The sequence below is a fragment of the Prorops nasuta genome, unplaced genomic scaffold, assembly GCF_024137725.1.
Source record: "Prorops nasuta isolate Cenicafe-Biocafe unplaced genomic scaffold, Cenicafe_Pnas_1.2 PNAS00019, whole genome shotgun sequence".
Taxonomy (NCBI): Eukaryota; Metazoa; Arthropoda; class Insecta; order Hymenoptera; family Bethylidae; genus Prorops; species Prorops nasuta.
The window spans coordinates 698,987-720,943 of NW_027116816.1; the positions used below are offsets into that span (position 1 = coordinate 698,987).

At 42.8% G+C, this 21,957-nt stretch overlaps 2 protein-coding genes across 11 annotated transcripts in view; both read left to right on the top strand.

Annotated features, from left to right (window-relative positions):
* The window catches only part of wake (wide awake), a 99,585-nt gene extending 91,447 nt beyond the window's left edge, over positions 1 to 8,138 (top strand). For 4 of the 6 annotated variants that reach the window (XM_066738812.1, XM_066738814.1, XM_066738808.1 and 1 more), the window contains 6 exons: positions 692 to 952; positions 1,103 to 1,405; positions 1,519 to 2,344; positions 2,419 to 3,025; positions 3,131 to 3,913; positions 4,460 to 8,138. In XM_066738812.1, coding sequence (XP_066594909.1) covers positions 692 to 952; positions 1,103 to 1,405; positions 1,519 to 2,344; positions 2,419 to 3,025; positions 3,131 to 3,913; positions 4,460 to 4,795 — 3,116 coding nt within the window. In that variant the 3' untranslated portion in view covers positions 4,796 to 8,138. Of the gene's footprint in view, positions 1 to 691; positions 953 to 1,102; positions 1,406 to 1,518; positions 2,345 to 2,418; positions 3,026 to 3,130; positions 3,914 to 4,459 lie in introns of those variants that run through there. The other 2 variants (XM_066738809.1, XM_066738813.1) reach the window with 2 other exon arrangements.
* A 605-nt stretch (positions 8,139 to 8,743) lies between these two features.
* LOC136780545 (uncharacterized) lies at positions 8,744 to 21,579 on the top strand. Of its 5 annotated transcripts, none has more exons than XM_066738981.1 (12): positions 8,744 to 8,868; positions 12,289 to 12,531; positions 14,170 to 14,870; positions 14,953 to 15,079; positions 15,159 to 15,344; positions 15,438 to 15,616; positions 15,770 to 15,855; positions 16,024 to 16,243; positions 16,318 to 16,620; positions 16,712 to 16,894; positions 16,973 to 19,874; positions 19,964 to 21,579. In XM_066738981.1, the coding sequence occupies exons 3-12, from the start codon at positions 14,234 to 14,236 to the stop codon at positions 20,097 to 20,099; spliced, it is 4,959 nt and encodes a 1,652-aa protein (XP_066595078.1). In that variant the 5' UTR covers positions 8,744 to 8,868; positions 12,289 to 12,531; positions 14,170 to 14,233; the 3' UTR covers positions 20,100 to 21,579. The 5 variants fall into 5 exon arrangements, with proteins under 5 accessions (XP_066595078.1, XP_066595076.1, XP_066595079.1 ...); XM_066738979.1 differs by having other exon boundaries at positions 8,753 to 8,868; positions 12,285 to 12,531; XM_066738982.1 differs by having other exon boundaries at positions 8,753 to 8,868; positions 12,285 to 12,531; positions 14,173 to 14,870.
* Positions 21,580 to 21,957: the final 378 nt, after the last annotated feature.

Genomic DNA, 21,957 nt, shown 5'->3' on the forward strand with positions numbered 1-21,957 from the left:
AATCAAATTAATTTTAATGGTATTCCTATATAGGTATAGGTGCAAACAGGTCACACAAGCAATTATAACGGCATAAATGTGTTATTGTATTAAAAAAGAATGATAAGCGAGAATGACAGTATTATTTAATGACGCAGCAATCAAGAAATAATAACAATCAGTAACTCCTTATCAGCGCGGCAAGCTGGGTTAACCGTTGCTCCAGACTTAAAAAGAACACGATAATATATAAATATCGATGATTACACGGATTAAACGTTGCAGAATTTCTATGGTGCGTGAGTTTTCCACGCTCCGATAGCCAGCACGGCCACGCAACATTCCAAATAAAGCTTCGAGCACGCTCGATGAACTACTTATAATCTCTTCTAAACGGTACAGCTGCAACAAAACCAATAAAACTCTCCAAACGATCGTTGAAATCGTAAAGACGAGCTCTCCGTGCTGTGTGCTCCTTTTAATTCTGTTAATGTCTACATTTCTATAATTACCAAGCGTTTGACACGCCATTTCCGAACAGGTTTTATATCACTCCCATTTCCTTCGAAGAAACAGTTAACAGCTGATAATTGCTGGAAACTTTCGATGTCCGATAAGTGATCGCGTGGAAAATAAATTGCGGCACACGCTGTTTTTCTCTGGAAAGTGCAATGGAGATATATCTTTTAAAGTCCGTTAATTTTGATTTCAGTCAAGTCTCCCGAATCATTGGGAAGCCATTTGGCGTCCCTGCTGTCGGAAGCGGAACACACGGTTCAAGAATTGGGCGGTACTACTTCCGGTAGCGGTGGAACCACTCTGCTAGAACCACCGAGCACGCACAGAGCCAGCTTTTCGGCTCAGCACAATAACTTGACTGGATGCGGTGGCAGCGCGGATGACAAGGAATTGGCACTGTGGGAGAGGAGGACGAGGGCTCTTAAGAAAATGCTCTTAGGATTCGACCAAGCTAGTACGTGCGAGCTTTGCTCGCTTTTCATATACATCCGATCGATTCTCCTGCGGCCATGACGTATATGCATGCGCTTTCCTCTCATTTTTCTCTCACCCGGTGCATCCACTATCCGTTGACCTTGAGAATCTGATGAGTCTTTGTTTACAGGACCACCGGACATGCCGTTCATAATCTCGGTCGACGTGACCGGAGTGACCTCGGTCTCTGTACGATTCCAGGAGACGGATTCCCACGATTCGTCCATCTGCACCAAGTTTAAAGTACAGTGGAGCACGAAGGAGGATTTTTCAGTGATTTGCGGAGAAATCGAGGTTTCAGAGATGAAGAAGCGAGAGTGTCGCATAGATGGACTCGTTCAAGGTCAAAGATATCATTTTCGCGCCGCTGCTGGCAATCTGAAAGGCTACAGCCGATTCAGAAACTCAACGCCGTGTTACGTTACACCTAGCAGTAAGTCATCATTGCGTTTTCCTTCGAGACTCTCCTTATTCGTTAGAGATTGTAACCGATGTAAAGGGAAGAAATTTAATATGATCTATCGATTGTCAACGTGATAATTTTAGGTTGGAGAGACATAGACGGCAGAGAACCGAGATTCGCCGGACGTTTGGAGCAATTGGACACGTTGTTCACTGGCATTAGACGACCCGAGTACACCCAAGAAACACCAGCGGTGCAAAGGAGAAATCATAAAAAGAAGCCGACGATAAAGCAACTTTTTACGGCCACGGCGAACAAGTTCCAAAAGAATTTAAGGCGGGGTGGAGTCTTTCTGGCCTGTCTTCTCTATCACGAGGATAAAGTGCTCGTGACCAATGAAGACTTTCTGCCTGTAATCGAGGTGGACGAGACGTATCCGAGCTGCATTCACAATGACTTTTATTGGCTGATGAAAGTCGCCTGCACCTGGGACGACGTAAAGTCCCTTCGTCAAGACATGGACAAGAGTCACACCAGCTCAACCAATCACTTCAGGATAAAAATACTCCAGGCCGCCGCTCAAATGCAGGACTCTCTCTGCACTCAAGATCTCGGTCAATTATACCATAAACCAATTAGAGACGTTCAAGGCACTTTAGTCTTTTCTACGGTGAATTACGTAAAGTCCCCTAAACTAGTATCAGTATTAAATAGCAGGTGGCTGCCATTGGCAAAAGTCACGAAGAAGGTTACGACTCATGAGAACAGCAATGTCGCCGACATCCTGATGGCCAGTATCCAGGAACAAATGACCTATCATCAAGTCAGTAGTATTAAACTCTCCAAGGGGCTCTACCTCGGTTATTTGAAGATGCAGAGCAGCGTTGATCTCATACAAGTGGTGGTACCCACCAAAGCTCCTAATGTTTTACCTCACTGTAAGATACGTGACAATCCACATGTTTCTGCGTGAGTATAAACAATGTCGAAGGTCGGGAAGAGCTCGAGTGTCATTGCAATTTATCGTTTATCGTTGATTTTAGGGAGGAGTGGGATTACTTGAAAAGAGTAACCAGGATACACGCCTCGGACGCCTCGGTAAAGGACAATTCGGAGGAGAAGGAGAATTTGTCGAACGAGGCACAGGGTACCGAGCAACAGAAATTATTCGTCGACCTGGTATCGGCTACCGCAAGGCGATTGTTTAATTACATGGAGATCAGTCCCACGGATTCCTTGATACACAGGCTTTACGACGCCGAGGTGATTGATCTCACGCACGACGTGTCGTTCTTGATCGCCGTGCCACCACCGGAAACCGCTTGCTGCGTGCCGGGCGCGAGAGAAATTCTCTTGCAACGCGGCGATCTTCTCTCTCTGCCCATTCAGATTTTCGAGATGGTTCATCTGAACACTTATCAGAAGGACGTGATCAGTAGGTACTCGAGGCTAAGCTGCATACTGGAATTGGACACGGCTCAGGCGCAGCACAGCCACCGAGAGGCCTTCAGCTCGTCCGAATTGAGCGTCGCTAAAGACAAACTTGCTAGGCTGCAGGATATTCAATCCCAAGTCAATACTGTGTGGAAAGGCGCTAGGTGGCTCATCGACGTTATCACGTTTGCGCGCGATCGTGGGATGTCGCCAAGCGTGAGTATTCAATCAATACCTATTCCTATAACGCGATTAACTTTAGTGAAACACGCATCAAATCGCAATATGATTTTATAATAAATTCTGCCTTCTCCCATTCAGGGTATCTGTATGAAGCATCTGCTCAGTCTGGATAGAAATAAGAACGGTAGCAACAGCTTGAAACGGAGCTTGTTGCAACTACCACCGAGGGACCCTAAGCTGGTGAAATCTAGTCCTGGGAGGGGAAGCTGGCCCGGACCAAACGTAACGAATTCGTCGTCGAACCTTTTAACAACCGAGTTCAGCAAGAGCGAGCAACAACTGCCAAGTGGCCAATACACGAGGAAAGGAAGCAACACCTCCAATGTATCCAACGTGTCCAGCTTATCCGGTGGTTCGGAGCCACTAAAAGCGTCAGTGCCAATGAGCAGTGGTAGCAATATTAGCAATATTACTAATGTCAGTGGTAGCAATCACTTGATACCTCTGCAAAACACCAGGCTTCCACCTTCAAAGTCCGAAGACACTTTATTGCTGACCAAGTACAAGCAGAGCCCGAGGAATCGTTCCGCGACCATCACTTCGGTATCTGCCAGTACCAGCCCATTGTTGAGCATAAAACCAATCATGTACGGTGGTTCGTTCTTGAGCGTATCCGCCGCAATGACCAACACAACTAGTCAGCTGAGCGTCAGCAACACAAACTCCGACAGTCTTCATTCCTTGAGCAGCGATGAGTTTGCGACGCCGGCAGGCGTATACCTGAAACCTGGCATGAAAATCAAATCGTCCAAACCTACCGCCAGTGTGGCAGCGATGGCCAGTTCGGTTATGGCAAGTCAACTGGATGAAGAAAAAGAGGAGGCAACGATGATGCCACCACCTCAATCAGGAATTCTTCAGGTACATTTTATTCAAATTCTCCGTAATTTACCAAGTCTATGTTTCCCCCCCCCCTTTTTTTTTCTTTTACACAATCGTTTTTAATCTGTAAAGTACTTTCATTTTATACCGCCTTCGATCATTTGCATAAAATTTCTAATTTCTCATTATCTCCCGTTGTTTACTTTTAGGGGACACAAGTTTAATACACTTATATTTAATGACTGCTCGGTAAATCCCCCACAATCGGCTGTGCAACGATCAAAAGTAAATTATTCTATTGTACAAAGCTGCGTTGTGAAAGTGCTTTCGGTTACCTTGTCACTTGTTAGTCAATCTGTGCGGCATGAATGTTTCTTCGTGCTTTTTTATTTGAATGAGCCTAATGAATATATACAGAAAGAAAACTGTGCATTGCTTAAGATATGAAAATCAATGTTGTCAAGTATCTTTCGTCGATCGATGAAATGTAAATGCGTGATCCGGTAAAGAGGGTATCCATTCGAATTTGTCAGATTATACCCTTTATTCTGGCGTTCGATAAAATATAGGCGAATTTCCTTGCAGGTTTTTGCGGCCTATGAAACTGGACTGGCATCTGGTACGAGTTTAAAGCTACGCGTGACACCACGGACCACCGCTCGGGAAGTGGTTGATCTAGTTGTGAACCAACTTAATATGGCAGTGCGTTTGAAGGAGCAGGACGGACCTATATATCGGCCGGACGAGTTACCAAATTTTTGCTTAGTAGCTGTAATCGGTGCCAGGGAGCGATGTCTCAGGGACGACTTCAAGCCACTTCAATTGCAGAATCCATGGAAGAAGGGACGTTTGTACGTTAGGCAAAAACAAGACGTTCTTGCCGCTCTCGAACACAGCAGCAAGCACACTGCATACTTATAACAAAAGGGGCATGTTTAAAGTAGCTGTAAAAATGCTAACACACACACCGCGTATTAAGAGCATTATCCTAATACACTATTTATCAAACAAAATTTTAATTAATCAACATCTGAAACGTACAGAGGTAAAAATTGATTAAAATACGTTTGAAAGATAATGCCAGAGACGTTTCGTACGACTGTGGAGAAGTTAGCAGTACCTCGGGAAATATATTGAAATCGTTTCTTGCTGCTCCCTTAGGCACACTCGTGACGAGCACCATTACGCGGTAATGATACTTGTTACCTACAAGCATAAATTAAGTACGTTAATGAGAATATAGTACGTCTCTTTGAATGTAGCTGGAGACATATTAGATGCAATCTTAGCGTGGCTAGAGAAAAATTTCTATGCTTCTTCCCATCTGGAAGATGATTTTAGCTGGACAGAGGGGGGATATGCCTGGATCTCAAATGATGAAATTATATAAATACGACAAGGATGTGCATTGTCTCAAATGATTTTGTGCTTCAAGACTAGCACGTTGGAGACGTGATACGAATGTTATGCTGAAAGAATGAGAAGACGCTCGCAATCTGGATAATGCGTATAAATACATTCCATGTTTGAAGCTCGTGGTTACATCAAGTACGGCCTGTAATACTTTCCAAATGTTAGCTTATGAGAGAAAACAAGTAATACTCAATGAAAACATCTATACTATGCACATAAATATAAACAATAGTATATATTTTAGGTACCGATCTCAATGTTGTAATTAATATATGCGCGAACAATGACACACAGATATGTCGAATTCTGAAAACATTTCATTGTTCCTCGTGATGCAATCGATGTGTCCAAGTATCTGTACATTAATTTCTTTTTAATGAAACGAACCACTGTTTTAGAGTATATACATATTTATACATTATAGATATATATTTCTCTAGCTTCCATTACAAATTTTATTACGTGTAAAAAAAGTTAATACAATTTTTAATGTGTGTAAATAATTTTTATTATTAATTTAAAATATAGACATAGTCGTATACATGGTTGTTTGCTCCAAACTATCGTTTTATCGAATTGTATGACGAAATATTATAATTATACGATACCAACGCTTGGATATGTCGAATTTATAATATATAAGGGATATGAAAATTTATCAAGAGTTTTATATTTATATCATTAAATTGATGACACGACTAGAATAAATTTTATTTTCAGTATTCACCGTGTATAAACTAGCTTTTTTTATTACGTTCACTAATACCATCCGATAGAAATACTAAATTTTACAGAGGAATGTAATTTTATTGAATTAATTGTGTAAATTCGTTTAAACTCTCATCTCTCGTATCTCCAAGAATTGTCCGTTAAAGTTTAAAAGCATGTTTAAAAATATGTAAAATAAATTTTCAAAAATAATAAAATTATACTAAAATTTGATGTCCATTGACAAATTTGGCTGGTGGAGTTTACAGAAGCAGCTACTTGAAATAATGAGGTTTCTTGTATAAACCGTTATGAGTTATGCTAATTTCTACTTATTAGTCGAGCTTCTTAACAATAAATGAAAAACACTTTAATTAAGGGATAAAGGTGATTAATATAATAGCATTTGACGAAGAGGCTTATAGACTGCTCTATAAAGATTAAAATAAACAAAGTAATATTATTTCGATGGTTAATACGTTTTGATTAGATCACGCAACAATGTATTCCTTCGTATTGTCTAACGGCCATGTATAGTACAATTGTTTATTTTTGTTTTCTAGAAAATGATTACAAAATGAAAACCAGCCCACCACGTTTTGTAGTAGATTTCGTTCACTGGAAAATCACCAATTGTGCGACGATTGAATTGGTCTTTATTGAAAGGGCTCGCGTAGTCTATATAGTAGCGTTAAAATAAAAAGCGGTATACTATTATTTATGAATATATGTGTTGGAGGAACAAGCGATAATATGAAACTTGGCATGCCATGGCTGTAACTGTCGGGGGAACTCGAAACGCGCAATATTACTGCACAATATACGTTGAGAAGATTTTGCAAATCTCCAAAATCTTTAGTGCCAAAATGATTTACAAACGTGCGACATACATACATACTATATATATATATATATATATGTAGAACGAATATTAATTTTAACAAAAATTAGAGTAGAAAGAAATGAAAAGGAAAGGATTTAATTTTCAAAATGAAAAATAAAAAAAAAGAAACAATGCTTTCCTCGTGTTAAGAAACGATTATTCGACAGTTATTCAACTGCTACAGACGGATCTGTAGCAGCGTCAAATCCGTCCTTAGTAAATTGGTTGCGCGTTAAACGCCACGCTAAAGTCTATTGCAAATAACAGCTTGAAAGCATTAATTGTTGGGCAGTAGTATCGTGCAAGTCGTTCGTGGACTGTTGAAGGGTGTAAGAAAAAAATGTTGCACATATTTTTTTATCAGAGGGAGAATTGTTACTACTGTATTGTAAGCGAGTACTCGACCCTTCGAAAAACGCAAAATGTACAGCAGCCGATTGAATTGGTGCGCCTGAATAATCATAAGATACATATCAATATATACGCTTCGCTCTGTCGAAAGGGAAGAATCGACCAGAATCACACGAATATGTCCTTGACTTCTTTTTAGACCATGAAAGTAAATCATCCGTTGGTTTATGGATATTTGGTAGCATCACAGCATCCGAATCTTTCGATTGGCTGCTCTACAAATTGCGCTCTCTGTCCTGCGTGTGTATATTCTGTGTAAAAGATGATGAAAGAAGAGTGAACGCGTATAATGCTGAGGAATGACAACGAAACAGTTAGCGACGGACGAAATACTTCGAGGGGAGAACAAGTTTCATTAGTTTAACTTGAATGTTTATCGATGTTGGGTGTTCAAACTAATTGCTATTAATTAAGTATTATCGATGGAACGACCAAAATAGCCTTGAGGATAACATTATCTCGTGTGAGAGTTACGGATGGGCTTACGCGAATCGAAGAAGACGAGTGATTTGTAAATAAAGGAAGGGAAGAATAATGGGGTGATGTGCGTGCGCGCGCGCGTTGAAATTATTTTGAACGAGGCTCGCCTCGCTTTTAGGGTCTATTTATTACCACGTAACTATATAGTTGTGCCTATACAGCGATGATTTCCGGAAAGCTGTAGTTTATTCAAAAGATCAATCGTTATGATATCCTCTGGCAGCGATAATCGATGCGACGAAGAAGCATGCACAGTATGGTGAATACACTCGCTACGACGCGAGGATACTTGTGAATATGAGATAACTATGTAAAATAGAAAATTGATGGTTGTATAAATAAAAGTGGCTTTGTTTCCGTTCCGGTCTATTTTTCCCTTTTCTTATATATATAAATGCTCTGTACAAAAGAATCTACACACGAAATAAAGTGTAATGTTGTATTTAAGATTTATCGACTGGCTTGTATACTCCGTAGGCTAAATCTCGCTAGAGCGCAACGATCAGAAGGATGAATTATTTTAAAAGAACACTAGATTTGATTCTCGAGGACGTCACACTCATCTTAGGATGGCACGGAGAATTTCTGTAGGAAGGAGCGAACGTTCAATGGGAAAGGAAGCCGGAGCCTCGGCGACTCTCACGACCGAGAGTCCTGCTGACCCAGTTCCGTCTCTTCTTTCTCGCGTCTCATCTTTTTCCTCTATACCGCCCACTCTTTTCCTTTCCTTACTTACACCTCTTGCCTTACCTTATTTATGCTCTCAACCCCCCCCCCCCTCCCTCCTCCCATCCCCTCCACCAATTTACGCGCTACAATAGCGCGCGAACGTCGCCATCGCTGGTCTTCCGGTGAGCACCGAGCGAGCCTCCCGAGAACATCGGCTTTTCTCTTTATATTAGAGGGAATAATGAAACATTTCACAAGCGCTCCCAGAGGCCAGCTATATGCTGCCGGGGTTTCAGGAGGGGCGCGTTAATTAAGCGCAATTACCAACGCGTGATGTCATCAAACGCAACAAGACGAGCGAAGCCGCGCTGAAGAAAAGTACGCAAAACGCGCGCGCCGTACGCTTCTGCCAAGCCAGAGAAAGTTTTTGGTAAGTAACGGATCATTCTTGTTACGTGACTTTAGTAATAGGGGTAATCGCTATCCCAGACACGTTTTTCAAATTGGACGAGATGCATGAATGAATTTTGCATGACTCCTCCTCTCTCTCTCTCTCTCACGCTTCATCCAATGCCACTGATAAATATTTGCCAGCTATTGCCCCGATCAGCGTATTACAATGCGTTATTACGTTGATGAAAATGGCGCATTCTTAGGGACGATTTGCATTCAGCGTGCAAACGCTCTTAAGATGGACAGAGCGAAGATAGATTGCACGTTAATAGTCGAACACTGGTGCACGACTACCGGGAGCCGCTATAGCTATATACGCGACAGAGGCAGAGGCTGTAAGAAGGTCACTGACGTGCGTACGGCTTGTTATTGCGCAATTACCTCTATAATATAATAATGATAAATCTACAGCGCGATCAATCTTCTCTCCGCGAGAGAATAATATTTCGAATTTCGACTTTGGAGAATTGAATATTTTTTTATGGATTTAAAGTTTTCTTTGCGTGGCTGTGTGACGTGTATACGGCACTAGTACAGTTAAAGCTCATTGTCACGAGCGTTCAACTGGAAGGATCAACGCGATTGGTTGACCCGCGCGCGCTTCGGAGTCGCCCCGTGTTGTTTGTGACCCCGTTGTTGACTGACCCACTGCTTCGCCTCGTATACTGCATCGTATATGTGCATGTGTATATGGTATAAACGCGCAAGAAACCACACCTGCACTCTCTCTCTCTCTCTCTCTATATATATATATATATATATATATCAAAATGCATATAGCTGTAAAAAATGAAAAAGAAATAAATGTCCCACTATTTCTTAATTATTGCATCGATCGAAAATTTTGTTAAATATAGTCGTCGCACGGATTAAGTAATTTGACGATGCAACGTGTGCAAGATCCTCGAGTATCATATATATATATATATATATCGTGTACCGGATCCGCCCGGAGCGTATAACCCTATTACCGAATTGACCTACTGACAACACCAGCTCGCGTTAACGTCGATAGCACTAAAATCATTCGATCGCTTTGCTTTTCTTTCTTTTTCTTTATATATATCCATGCAAACAACGGCTCGCAACAAATGTGCAAATGTATTATTGGCGCACAGTCGCGCTGTGCTTTCTACGAGGAAAAATCGTTTGCACGATTATCGGTGGGATTAGTATGGCAATTTGACACGTGTATGCACACATGCAAAGTGGATCAGTATCCGCTGCACGGGCTCGAGTCAACCACTGAAACTTATTCAACGCGAAATGTCCCGGCTAATTCTCTCGGGGCAAAAATCAATTGAAATTAACAATCGTCGGATTTCACCCAACACATGCATATATGTATATACATTTCCATTCTGTATATAGAAACTTATTTACGTGGATAATCGTGTAGTGTGGAAAACGCTCGGAGAAACGTTTTCAACAGATTGCACTTTGTTAACATATGTATATACGGTTGTATTTCTGTTTAATTATGGGAGGAGGGGGGATTAACTTTATCCGTTTCAATATGGAATCTGAATGAGACGAGCGCTCGATGTCGCGTGTATCCAGTGGTCGAGCAAAGAGGTGGAGGAGTAAGAGGCAAAAGTGCGGTTGGAAATTGGGTCCTCGGTGTTCCCAGTGACCAGCGTCGATGGCTTCTCGGCTATCCAAGGATATGTATTTTATTCTCGCTATTGCACGTATGTGTGCATTGCGAAAGAATTATGCGGGGCACAAGGTCCGACCGCTCGCCAGACGAATTTTTACGAATCGAAGGTTGTGTTTTGCAGTTAGGTTAGTCTTTACCTCTGCTAACCGCATAGTCCCCCACTCTTTGTCCCTCTCTCTCTCTCTCTCTCTCTCTCTCTTTATCTCTTTACTTTCCGCGTATCGTTTATTTACCAAGCTGTTTTTATTTAGAGTATATACACTAGTACACGGAGTAAGAAGAACCGTGTGTCCGTAGGTATCTGTTGTGCGTTACGGTTCGAAGAATAGGGCTAAACGTATCAAAAATAAACCACTGCTGCTCTCTTTCTCTCTCTTTCTTTGCCCCCCTTCCTTACGAGTAGAAACTCTATACCTTTTTCCCAGACTACATTTGAAAGAGTTTAGAAGACTATAAGAAAGAAGGTGATTCGTGCAAATCTGAAAGAGTTTGCTCCCCCTGCGTCTGTATATACGAACGGGAGGTGAACGAAGGGAGGAGAAGAGGAGACGAAGAAGACGAAGCGAAGAGGAAGCGGAGGAGGAAGAAAGGAAGAAAAGAGAGACGAGTTGGCTTGAGCGGGCTATTTGGAACACAGCCGATCAGTTCCTTCGACGCTTACAGCGAACACGGACACGAAACAGAAACGTTCGAGCCGGGACCCGGCCCCCTTTTCTTTTTCACCATTATTCGTCAAATCTACGGACAAACGCGTCTAACAGCAGCTTTCCAGAAGCCAATAGCTCTTTTACGAATCTCCTCTTTACCGATTCTCCCCTGCGAATCCTCCAAATTATCCAAAATTCAATCGAAACTCGAGTCAACTGTCAACTCATCGTCAACCACTTCGAATCTTTAGTCTCTTTCACAACGTAAGTTTTTAACACTATCCACTCTGCACCTTTTGTTCAACGCATCAAACTCACGCATCTTCCTTATTATCCGCCCTTAAAATTCACAAAGCAGTTTTATATTTTTAACGAGAAAGAATTTCTGTGTGGCGTATTAGCTGTGCTAGGGCGTTTAACAGTGAGTTGTCGCGATGTCATAACAGTGGCACGAAAAGCCAGATCCGTGGAACGGTTGACCTACCCATGCACCGCGTTCGTTTCATTCTCAGCTAAATTATCTCACATTTTTCATACCGCAACGTCTTCTTCGTTATTACGATTTTTTCTTTCTTTCATTTTCCTCTGAAGAAATATTATAGTATATATTGTTTACTGTGATAATATGTTACTGTTAACGTAAGAAACATTAAATGGTTTTTTGGCGATGTGATATTTTGGAAAAAGAGCGAGAGAAAAAAGTTGCCGATGTAGAAAATTAGACTCACATTGCCATTTGGATAATTAACCTAGATTTTTGCGAATTTATGGTGAACGGCACACGGGTCATAGCAGCACTTGGTACATTATAACCGACTGCGGGCAGCAGGCAGGCAAGGCAGGCAAGGAAGGTCAGCCAGTGTTTCGCGTACCTGCCGAGCAAACCACGAGACCAAGCATCGATTGTTCCAGCGAATTAAATTCACGCATATATATATATATATATATGTACTTAACCCGACCACCGACGATTCTTCGTAGCGTAAAAAAAGCACACTGCTAAAATCATAAAGCAACAGTTGGGATAGCAACGATAAACTTAACAATTTTTCGAGCATTTATTGAAAAACTTTTAATCTTTTTCAGGAAGAAAAGGGAAAAAAATGTCGGAAGGCTGCACGAGTTGTAGAGGGGCCAACTACACGGGCAACAGCTTGCAATTGGGCTCTACTTCCGGTAGTGGTACCGGAAGTACACCCTCTGCCACTGGAGCAGTCGGAGCTACCAGAAGAGTACAGGTGCGGGCGAAGGTGCTCTACGGCTCTGGCAAAGCTATCGCGAGCTTGCAAGCTCAAGAGAAAGCCGCTAAAAATTGACGATACCCTACGACAAGGTAATTTCCGCCATCATTTCTATAGCTTCGACTCTAACAAATTTGATGGAAAATACAAACCTGTCGGAGGACGATGATGATGAACACGGTATATCTATATATACAATGGAATGATTATTAAACACGTAATTGCAGTCTAGCGTATATACATATCTGTATATACAGGATATATAGGGAAAGGGGGAGGGGGAAGAGAAAGAAAGAAAGCAGGGTCGTTAACGAGTTATGATTGTGGCAGAAGACCGAAATCAGGTGCGGAGTAGCTTGACGCGGGAAGAGCCGGTACATAGCTAACAGTAAAAATCGGCAAAAAGGATGAGGAACGTAAAAAGCGCAAAAGTAGCCGCGGGGTGGCACGGCATGTGATTCACGGATAAGACCAGTCGATCGACTTGCTTCTGCTTGCCGCTTGGTTAGTACTTGCTTAACCGTCCCGGAGAAGACCGCGTAGTAGGAAATTTACTCGAGCATCGCGACAACGCAACATCTCCATCCCATTTCGACTCTTTCGATACATCAAGGGAGAATCTCGCTTCGGATCCTCCTCCACTCCACCCCACGATTTTTCCACCAAGGTTCCTCAAGGATGCTGCTTATCTTCGAGTGTCGTTACTTCTCTTGAATCCGATAATTCGCCACACAGGATGCACTCCTTAGCACTGTGAGTCTATATTACACAACATAGTTAATTCATTCCTTGTCCGATCTCGACCTTGAAGCATCCTGTAAACAAATAATATTCTTCAAAGATCTCTACGGGATACGTTTCTCACGCGTTTATCCAATTTTCTAACAACGTAATATGCAGCGTGAAAAAAGGAATAAACTTCAATTTACGGGATTAGATTGATTTGTAAGCATCAACTAACCGGCTCACGTGCTTCGCATGAAATTTTATCTTGATCTTTATCTCTGTACGTATCCTCTTTGCTAGTCAAAGTGCGAGCGAGAACCTAGAAAAGTATATAAAGTTTTTTTCCTCGTTGGACTTGTTTCACCCTTAGACGAGGTGTCAATGTTCCCAATACCATAGCTTTATTTCCAACTTAAACTAAATACTACCGAGCAATTACAGGATTTCTACTTTTCTTGCTACTCCGCGCCTCGAGAATCTCTCCTATAGAAGAGTCTTTGTACTATTTTGATGAAATTTACTATGGAGGTTAATTCGGCCTTTGGTGTTCTACAATCCACAGTCCCGTTACTCTCCCTCTTTTCATAATTCCTTTTCAAACTTTTTTTTCAATCGATCTTGTCATAATTCGTCGTCCGTCACTCACTCCGAGCCGCGCTTCCACATGTAATGTCATTTCTTACACATATCGCCACTTTCAACGTGCGTAGCTTTATTGACTCATCGACAGATTCTTTTCACTCCAACTCTCAGCTCCTCGAATCACGATGGAAATATAACGGAACCTTCGATAAATTATGGACCCGAGTGTAATAATTTACATATGCGTAGTGTGTATATCGTATATATATACAACGATCCGTGGGTACGATTAAAAAAGGGAGGGGAGGAACAACATTCGTCGGATCGATAACGTTAGAAAATAGATCATTCCCGTGTTTTATTCTTCTTCTTCAATAACAACTAAATTGTCTTTAGAATTGACGAATAATTGAATTTTTCAGCAGCATCATCTCCGTCGCCTCCCTGTCCTCCGCCCTGACGCCAGTAGCCAAGGTCAATATCAACATGCCGGATATATTCGAATTTGACCCGTACCTTGGGACATCGAATCTGTCAGTGGACCGAGGAAGAATTTTCGCGGAGGCGGCTGCAAGATGGAACAACTCGTATCCCGACTGGTCGAGACTGCAGGCAAACGAGCGAGGCGACCGGCGAGATGCACAGACGGACAGCCGGGAGCCTTTGATGGATCAATCGAAAAACGCGTTCTTCAAACAGACACCGAGAACCGAGGATGTTGTTGATCAAGTGCGAAAAGTGCTGAGAAACGGGGCCGCTGGACCCAACATACTTGCCAATTATTCATCCACACCGAATACCTTGGAAAATCATGTTTCGTTCAGCGAGAATACAACGTACCAGATGCAGAGTATCCCGGAGAAAACGTTGTTGATCGAGAAGAAAAACACGAGTTTAGGAAACATCTCGGAGGACGAGGATCCTCGGTCGGAGGGGACATCGAGGGACGAGTTTCAAACCTCGGGCTCTCCGAATCAGAATCGAACCAACGGTGATTATCAGTCCAGCTACCAGAGTGACGCGACAGGAGCGTGGGACAGTTACATGCAAGAAGCTGCAAATTTTGGACTGCGAGCCATGAACGACCTTTACTACATCAAGGAACCCCAGCTGTACTCCATGGGTACATAGACAAAAACTTGAATTTTTCCTTACTCTATATTATAATTACTGGTATAAGTGAGGCAGGATCAAAAAAATTGTAGGACTCTATCTCAGCGAGGATAACCCTGCGAGGTACGTGGCTGCCTTCAATGGACAAACGGAGGAAGCGAGAAATTTGGCAAGATATGGTTACGCTATTCTTCAGGGAACCACCATGTTCGCTAAGAAGTAAATATATAATGCTTATATATCAGAACGAGTTGACAAACTCTTCTTCGACTATAATGTCAAATCGCGTCTCTTATAGATTTCCGGATATTACGAGGAACCTGTCTCTCTTTCGAAATTCTGCAATGAGTACGTTGCAGAGACAATGTCCCAGTAGAGGCAAACCTCGTTGTCCACCGGCCAGTTTAAAGTACAGGACCTCCGATGGTAGCTGCAACAATTTGGAGCATCTCTGGTGGGGATCAGCAATGTCCAGCATGCAAAGGTTCGTCCGAGAGTAACAAAACTGCCAAGGCAGAATATGTTGCATTCCTCTTTTCCCGCAATTTAGGTATTATAAGAATGTGCAAATTTGCAGGTTTCTACCGGCGGCATACCAGGATGGTATACAAAGCGTGAGAAGGGCCAAAAATGGTCGGCCACTGCCGAGTGCACGTGAAGTAACCAACTTGATCCATCAGCATCGTGACGTACCACTGGCCAGTATCACGCACATGCTCATGCAGTGGGGTCAGTTCGTCGATCACGATATAACGGGTATGTAGGACATGTAACCGGATACGATCGGACCCTTGAACTTTAACATATCCTACTGCATTATTATCCCCACCTCTCCTACTGCGATCCATCCAATTTGTACTTCTGACCGAGCGATTCCTCGTTTTTCATTTTTTCATGAATGTTTTTCAGCCACCGCTCAGAGCAGAGGGTTCAACGGTACGGTACCCCAATGTTGCTTGAATGGAGGTGCTGGTTTCCAGCCACCCGAGTTTATGGTAAACACTCTTATAAATTACATTTCTATCTGAAAAATGTTAGAGACCCTAGAGGTCATCGAGGTCGTTGATCGAAGATTGCCTATGGGACTGTGATCCGTGTAACGCCACGAAAGGTCATTGACCTCTGCCAAATGTCTCGATTCCTCACGAGTTATATCTCTTCAGCATCCTCACTGTCTACCGATAGCCGTGAGCTCGCAAGACAATTTCTTCGGTTCCTTGGGCGTAAGATGTTTGGAATTTGTAAGAAGCGGCCCAGCACCTCGGGAGAATTGTGGCTTCGGACCCAGGGAGCAATTGACCCAAGTGACCAGCTTCCTCGACGCTTCTACCGTTTACAGCAGCAACGCCTTGCAGAGCGATAGTTTACGGATCTTTCGCAGCGGTAAAAACACCTGAAAATATTTGGTTCGCAACGCTTAATTCGAATGTGAGAAAAGAACCGTTTTACGCTACCAGGTCTTCTTCAGTACGGGAGACTTCAGTCCAGAACTTCAGCTTCGCCGCGTCAAGATAACGATCTCTGTCGTCGTGGGTCTCTCTCCTCGAGCTGCTTCAGGGCCGGTGATGGAAGACTGACGGAACAACCAGCACTCACTTCCCTTCACGTGGCGTTCCTCAGATTGCACAACAGATTCGCTACAGAGCTCAGCGTTGTCAATCCTCACTGGAGCGACGAGAAACTTTTCCAAGAAACGAGGAAAATCGTGGCCGCTATCGTCCAACACATCACTTATCGTGAATTTCTTCCTATCGTGCTTGGCAAGTGAAGCTATATAACTTTATTCACCTTCGTAATGTATATACATATGCATGAAAAGTCAGAAAAGTCTCAAGGCAAATGCTTTGACAGGTCCCGAAGTCATGAAAATATTCGACCTCGAGGTGCTGAAGAAAGGATATTACGAGGGATACGATCCTGAGGTGAATCCCACAATTGCCAATGGGTTCTCCTCGGCGGCTTATAGGTTTGGTCACTCGATGGTTCAACAGAGTTTCGTTAGGTACACTGGGGAACATCAGCCAATGCTAAACAGTGAGTTTAATTAATCCGTTTTGAGTTACAGATAGAGTATATATTTATAGCTTATAGAAATATTACGCTTATTTCCAGACGTAACGATTCACGAGGAGTTTAGCAACCCTGCGAATCTGGAGACGGTAGGTTCCGTGGATCGTATTTTGTTGGGTCTGGTGAATCAACCCTCGCAGAAGCGAGATGAGTTTATAGCAGAGGAATTAACGAATCATCTATTCCAAACGCCTCACTTCCGTTTCGGAATGGACTTGGCGTCCTTGAATATACAACGAGGAAGGGATCATGGAATTCCTGCTTACGTCTCGTGGCGAGAGCCTTGTGGTCTGTCGCCCATCGAGACTTTCGAAGATCTGGAAAGAGTGATGCCGTTAGAAACCGTGGAGAAATTCAAGTTGCTTTATTCCTCGGCCAGCGACATAGATCTCTTCTCGGCTGGTCTCGCTGAAAACTCGCTTTCCGGTGGTTTGGTGGGTCCAACGTTCGCTTGCATAATCGCCCAACAATTCGGCAACCTCAGACGAGGCGACAGATTTTGGTACGAGAATTTTGACAATAGAAGCAGCTTTACTCCTGGTCAGCTTCAGCAAATAAGACGCGTCACGCTGGCCCAGGTTCTCTGCAAGACCATGGACAGCATCGAGACGATTCAACCATTCGTATTTTTGCTACCGGACAACCTGAAGAATCGTCGAGTCCCCTGCCAAGACGAGACCATCGGCCAGATGAATCTGGAACCTTGGACCGAAAAGTCCAACGAGGTTAGAACCAACTGGGGAAGTCTCTTCGGAGGAGCCGAGGAGGAATTCGAACCTGACGCTGCTGCTGCTGCCAGACCCGAAGTCTCGAGTACCAGCGCTAAACCTTCGACCCGAGAGACCGAATTACAATCTCGGCGAAAAGTGGCCGTCAACAGGGATCAGACGAAACAGGTGACGTCGCAAGCGCACAAACCGGTCAGAGCGAGCATCCAGCAGAACAACAGGATCATAGTTAGGAAACCTTGGGGACATCCGGACAATTTCACTATATCGGTGCAAAACAACGCGGTGAACGCACCGGTCTTTGTAAACGACGCCATTTACGGCTCTCAGTTCTTCGTAAACCAGCCAAGCACGAAACCATCCTACTCGGTCCTTCCGCCGCCGAATTATATCCACGCACAACAGCGGCCACCCCATCAGAATTACGATCCTCCGCACCTCAACGTAGAGTTCGTCCCTCCTGATAATTTTCCACCGGCCAAACCAATACCAATGGTCGTTCCCTCCTTTACGAGCAATCCGCACAACCCTGACGCGTACTATCCACATCGTTACGACGACCCCAGTAATCCAAATCCACCCAGTACTGGTTTCCGGCCACCAACTTACACCACCAACAATATTATTTACGAGACGTACTCCGTATCGAGTCCCAGGCCCACTTTGTACACTTACTACACGAACCCTGAACAGAGACCCACGCCACAACCGATGGACAATTACGAGGATCATTCGGCAAATTACATCAGACCATCCGTTAACATCGAGTACAATGTACCCAATGGACAACATCTGAATGCGCATTACCATCCGGATCCATGGCAGAATCCTCCATCGAGTTACGGTAGCATTCACGGCGAAGATCATTCGTACGATCAGAGACCATCCTCCTACGAAACCAATGCTCAACCTCAATCTCACTATTCGCACACGAACGAGCATTACGGAGGAAGTTCCGACTGGGGCAGACCACCTGCATCTTATCAACCGGGACCAGCGGTTATAAGCGTTCCTGAAAACTGGAATGGCTTGATAATCCATGAAAAACCCAGTAGACCAGTGTTCCAAGACAATGTTTATTATCAGGGACCAACCGAAGAGTCACCGACTCACTACGACCACCACGTGAGCTTGGGTGGTGGTAGTGGAGGTGCTTACGTAAGCAGACCAACCCAATTGCCAAAAACTTCTTATCATCTGGGCAATTTGGGGAGCAAACCTGTAAGTCTGACAGCGACGACTCTCGCTTATCAGCCCTCCTCACCCTCCAAGCCGAGCAGAAGACCCAGTAAGAGACCAGTGACGCATCACGGTGAACAGACCACTCACGCGCATCCACCGAATAGATACAAACCAACAAAGAGGCCGCCGGGACATCATTCGTCCGGCACGAAAATTCCGACCAAGAGACCGCAAGTGACGGTGAGTTTTTCTGACGAATGGGTCGGCACGCAGCACGCTAAACATTCGGGTAAACCGAACGATAAATATTACACCTTGAAACCGAATTCCGTCAGCTATCCCGAGACTTGGAGGGACGATGCTTCCCAGCAAGCTTATAGATCGACGCCATCATCCCATAAAGAGAACCGATCAACCATTGGCTCTTATCAGCAAGTAACCAGAGAATCGACCACTTCGAAACCGCCGAAGGCTCAAAGTGTTGCCGCAGTTACGGTGGATGACGAGCAGTCGACTCGCCCGGTACTTCCGGAACGGAAATTCGATAAGGTTAAAACCGAGGTTCCCAGGCCTCTGAAGATTCAGCCGAAGAACGGTGATGGTCCCGGAAGAGTCGGAAGGCCTGGACAGTTTTATTACATGAACAATGTTCTCCATCGATACCAGGACACACCCGACGATCAGCCGAATGAAAATTCGCAAGGACACGAGGGAAACCAAGGGAATCGATCGAAGCTGCCCGAAAACTTGACTCTTGCTGCTTCTGCCAGCGATGATTACCCTCGAGTGGATTTCATGGATTCTCAGGCCGGAGCCCACGTGATCAGGGACGATAAAATTAAACTTACCACCACTGCGACCATCGTGGTGAACAATGAGGAGGAGAAGAGGGATAAGGAGAGCGAGGTGGAGAGAATTTATGTGAAAATTAGCAGTGGGACGATGGATGACTCTTTGGATGATATTAATGACAGGATGAAAGAATCTATTTCGAAGAATATGGAAAGGCTGCCGGTGTCTCAAATGGCTGATGGGTATGTTTACTCGTACCATTTTCGAAGAATAGTGTATTAAGTCGATTTTACGCCATTCTTCAATGCGTGTTGCATTTATTTTTGTACAGACTCACCGCGTGGGTGAATCCAGAAGAGGACGCCAGTTTACCATCCCTCATGGATATGCCCAAGTTTAAAATGGAAAACACCACGAAACACGAGGAATTACCCAGACCAATGAAACTCCAAAATTACACTTCTTGATAATTGTCATTCGTTAATTTGTCTGTCTCGTTACAGAAATTCCAAGGCTGCTTCTGTCAGCTTTAACATTCTATTTTTAACTCAGTATCATTTCATCGTCGACACATCCTACTTCATAAACATTCATTAATTAGAACCTTTGCTTTGGAAGATGTAAAGCTTTCATACCAGTTATAGGCGTTATTATAATAAAGCGTTACATCTTATTTAGGCGGTACATATGTTAAAAAGCTCGTCGATTTTTTCTAGAGTAAATATTTTAGTATTTCTAAAAGAGTATTGTGAAATGTAGCCTAGTTTTATGCCTCGTTCAAACCAAGGCACTATTTTCTCATACAGTTTCTACATGGCTGCTTCATCCAAATAAATATCAATGATTGAATTACTATCCCACACACTATACATAGAATACGCACTTAGATACTTAGAATTGTACCGGTACGTTACTAAAGATAGACCACTCATCGATTACATAAATGTATACCGTTATATTTAATTGTATCGCGATTTCCATCAGATGTATTTCATAAGATTTTATTGAATGATAAAAAACAAGATGGAAAATTTCGTGCCACACGCTTTTATTTCAAGAGTCGTAAAACTGTACCGTCGTCGATTTTATAAGTAATAAAATCTTGTTAGATGTTTCCGTGCAACCTACGCAGTGCTTTGAAATTTGTCGTTCGATTACGGCGGTATAGTATATATGTATATCGCTGTGTTATTTTATTTCGCTGAATTCAATGTGTAAAATCGATTCTGGTTATCCAATTAATGTTGGGGTAGGAAAGCTGATTTAAATACTCTTTTCAGTTTGAATTCCCATTTTTATGAGATTTTTAGGTTAACGCAAAAACAATTAGGCATCGGTCTAAAAACGATGTAATAGAATGTTTAACGACCTAACCCAATTTTCTATACACCATCTATATTTCTCTCGCTCTCCAATTCAAGTTTTTTTATTCGTGCAAATAATTCGATTGAATTTTAAACGTTAACAAAATTCGAAGGTACCCTTTTCTAACGACCTTAATAGTATATAGATGTACCATGTAATTACAGCTCCGTACCTACAAAGACTCTAATTTACTTTCCAATTGTAAAACATCTTTTCCCTCGTACCTCCGAATCTATTATTTCCTGTAAGACATCTTTTTCCTCATTGATTAAACCCGCTCGTAACGTGAAACCCTTTTGTGAAAGTTTTCATCGAGCAAAAAATTCAGTCTGGAAGAAATCTGTAACTTTCGTAGGAAGCAACGCATAAAATATCGATACCGTTTACAGGACAAAAGAGAAAATTAAACTGCACTCGGGCGATTTTCAATTAGCATGACAACAAAACAAAAGAGGTAAATGAGAGATAATAGGTAAAGTGAGAAAATCTGATTACACCTTGCGTTTATCCTATTGACAATTATCGCGTTAATGAGAGTCTGAAACTTTGAAAATGTACAAAAATATTGTAGGAGTAAGGTAATAAAAGCATTAACATAAAATTTATGGAATTTTTAATGAGGTAAAGTAACATTTTATATTGTTTACTATAGCACAATTGCAATTAGCCCGAAGCTGTAAGGGTATTTGCAGTGGACTCTCACGATGATCATCGTAGTGTTGAGAAGTAGCTCATTAAAATTACTTTCCTTTGCTGTAAGCGGACAATTCTTTTCCTACTATGTTATGTGAGAAAAACGTAACATGCTAGCACGAGATGCCATTGACACAATTATGACACTGGATGCCTGTAACAATAGCGTTCCGTTGGAATAGATCAACGTCTTGTTTAAACAATAACAATATACAATACCCAGTACACACGACTGAACGAAATCTAGTTCTCCTCATTAATAAGGGT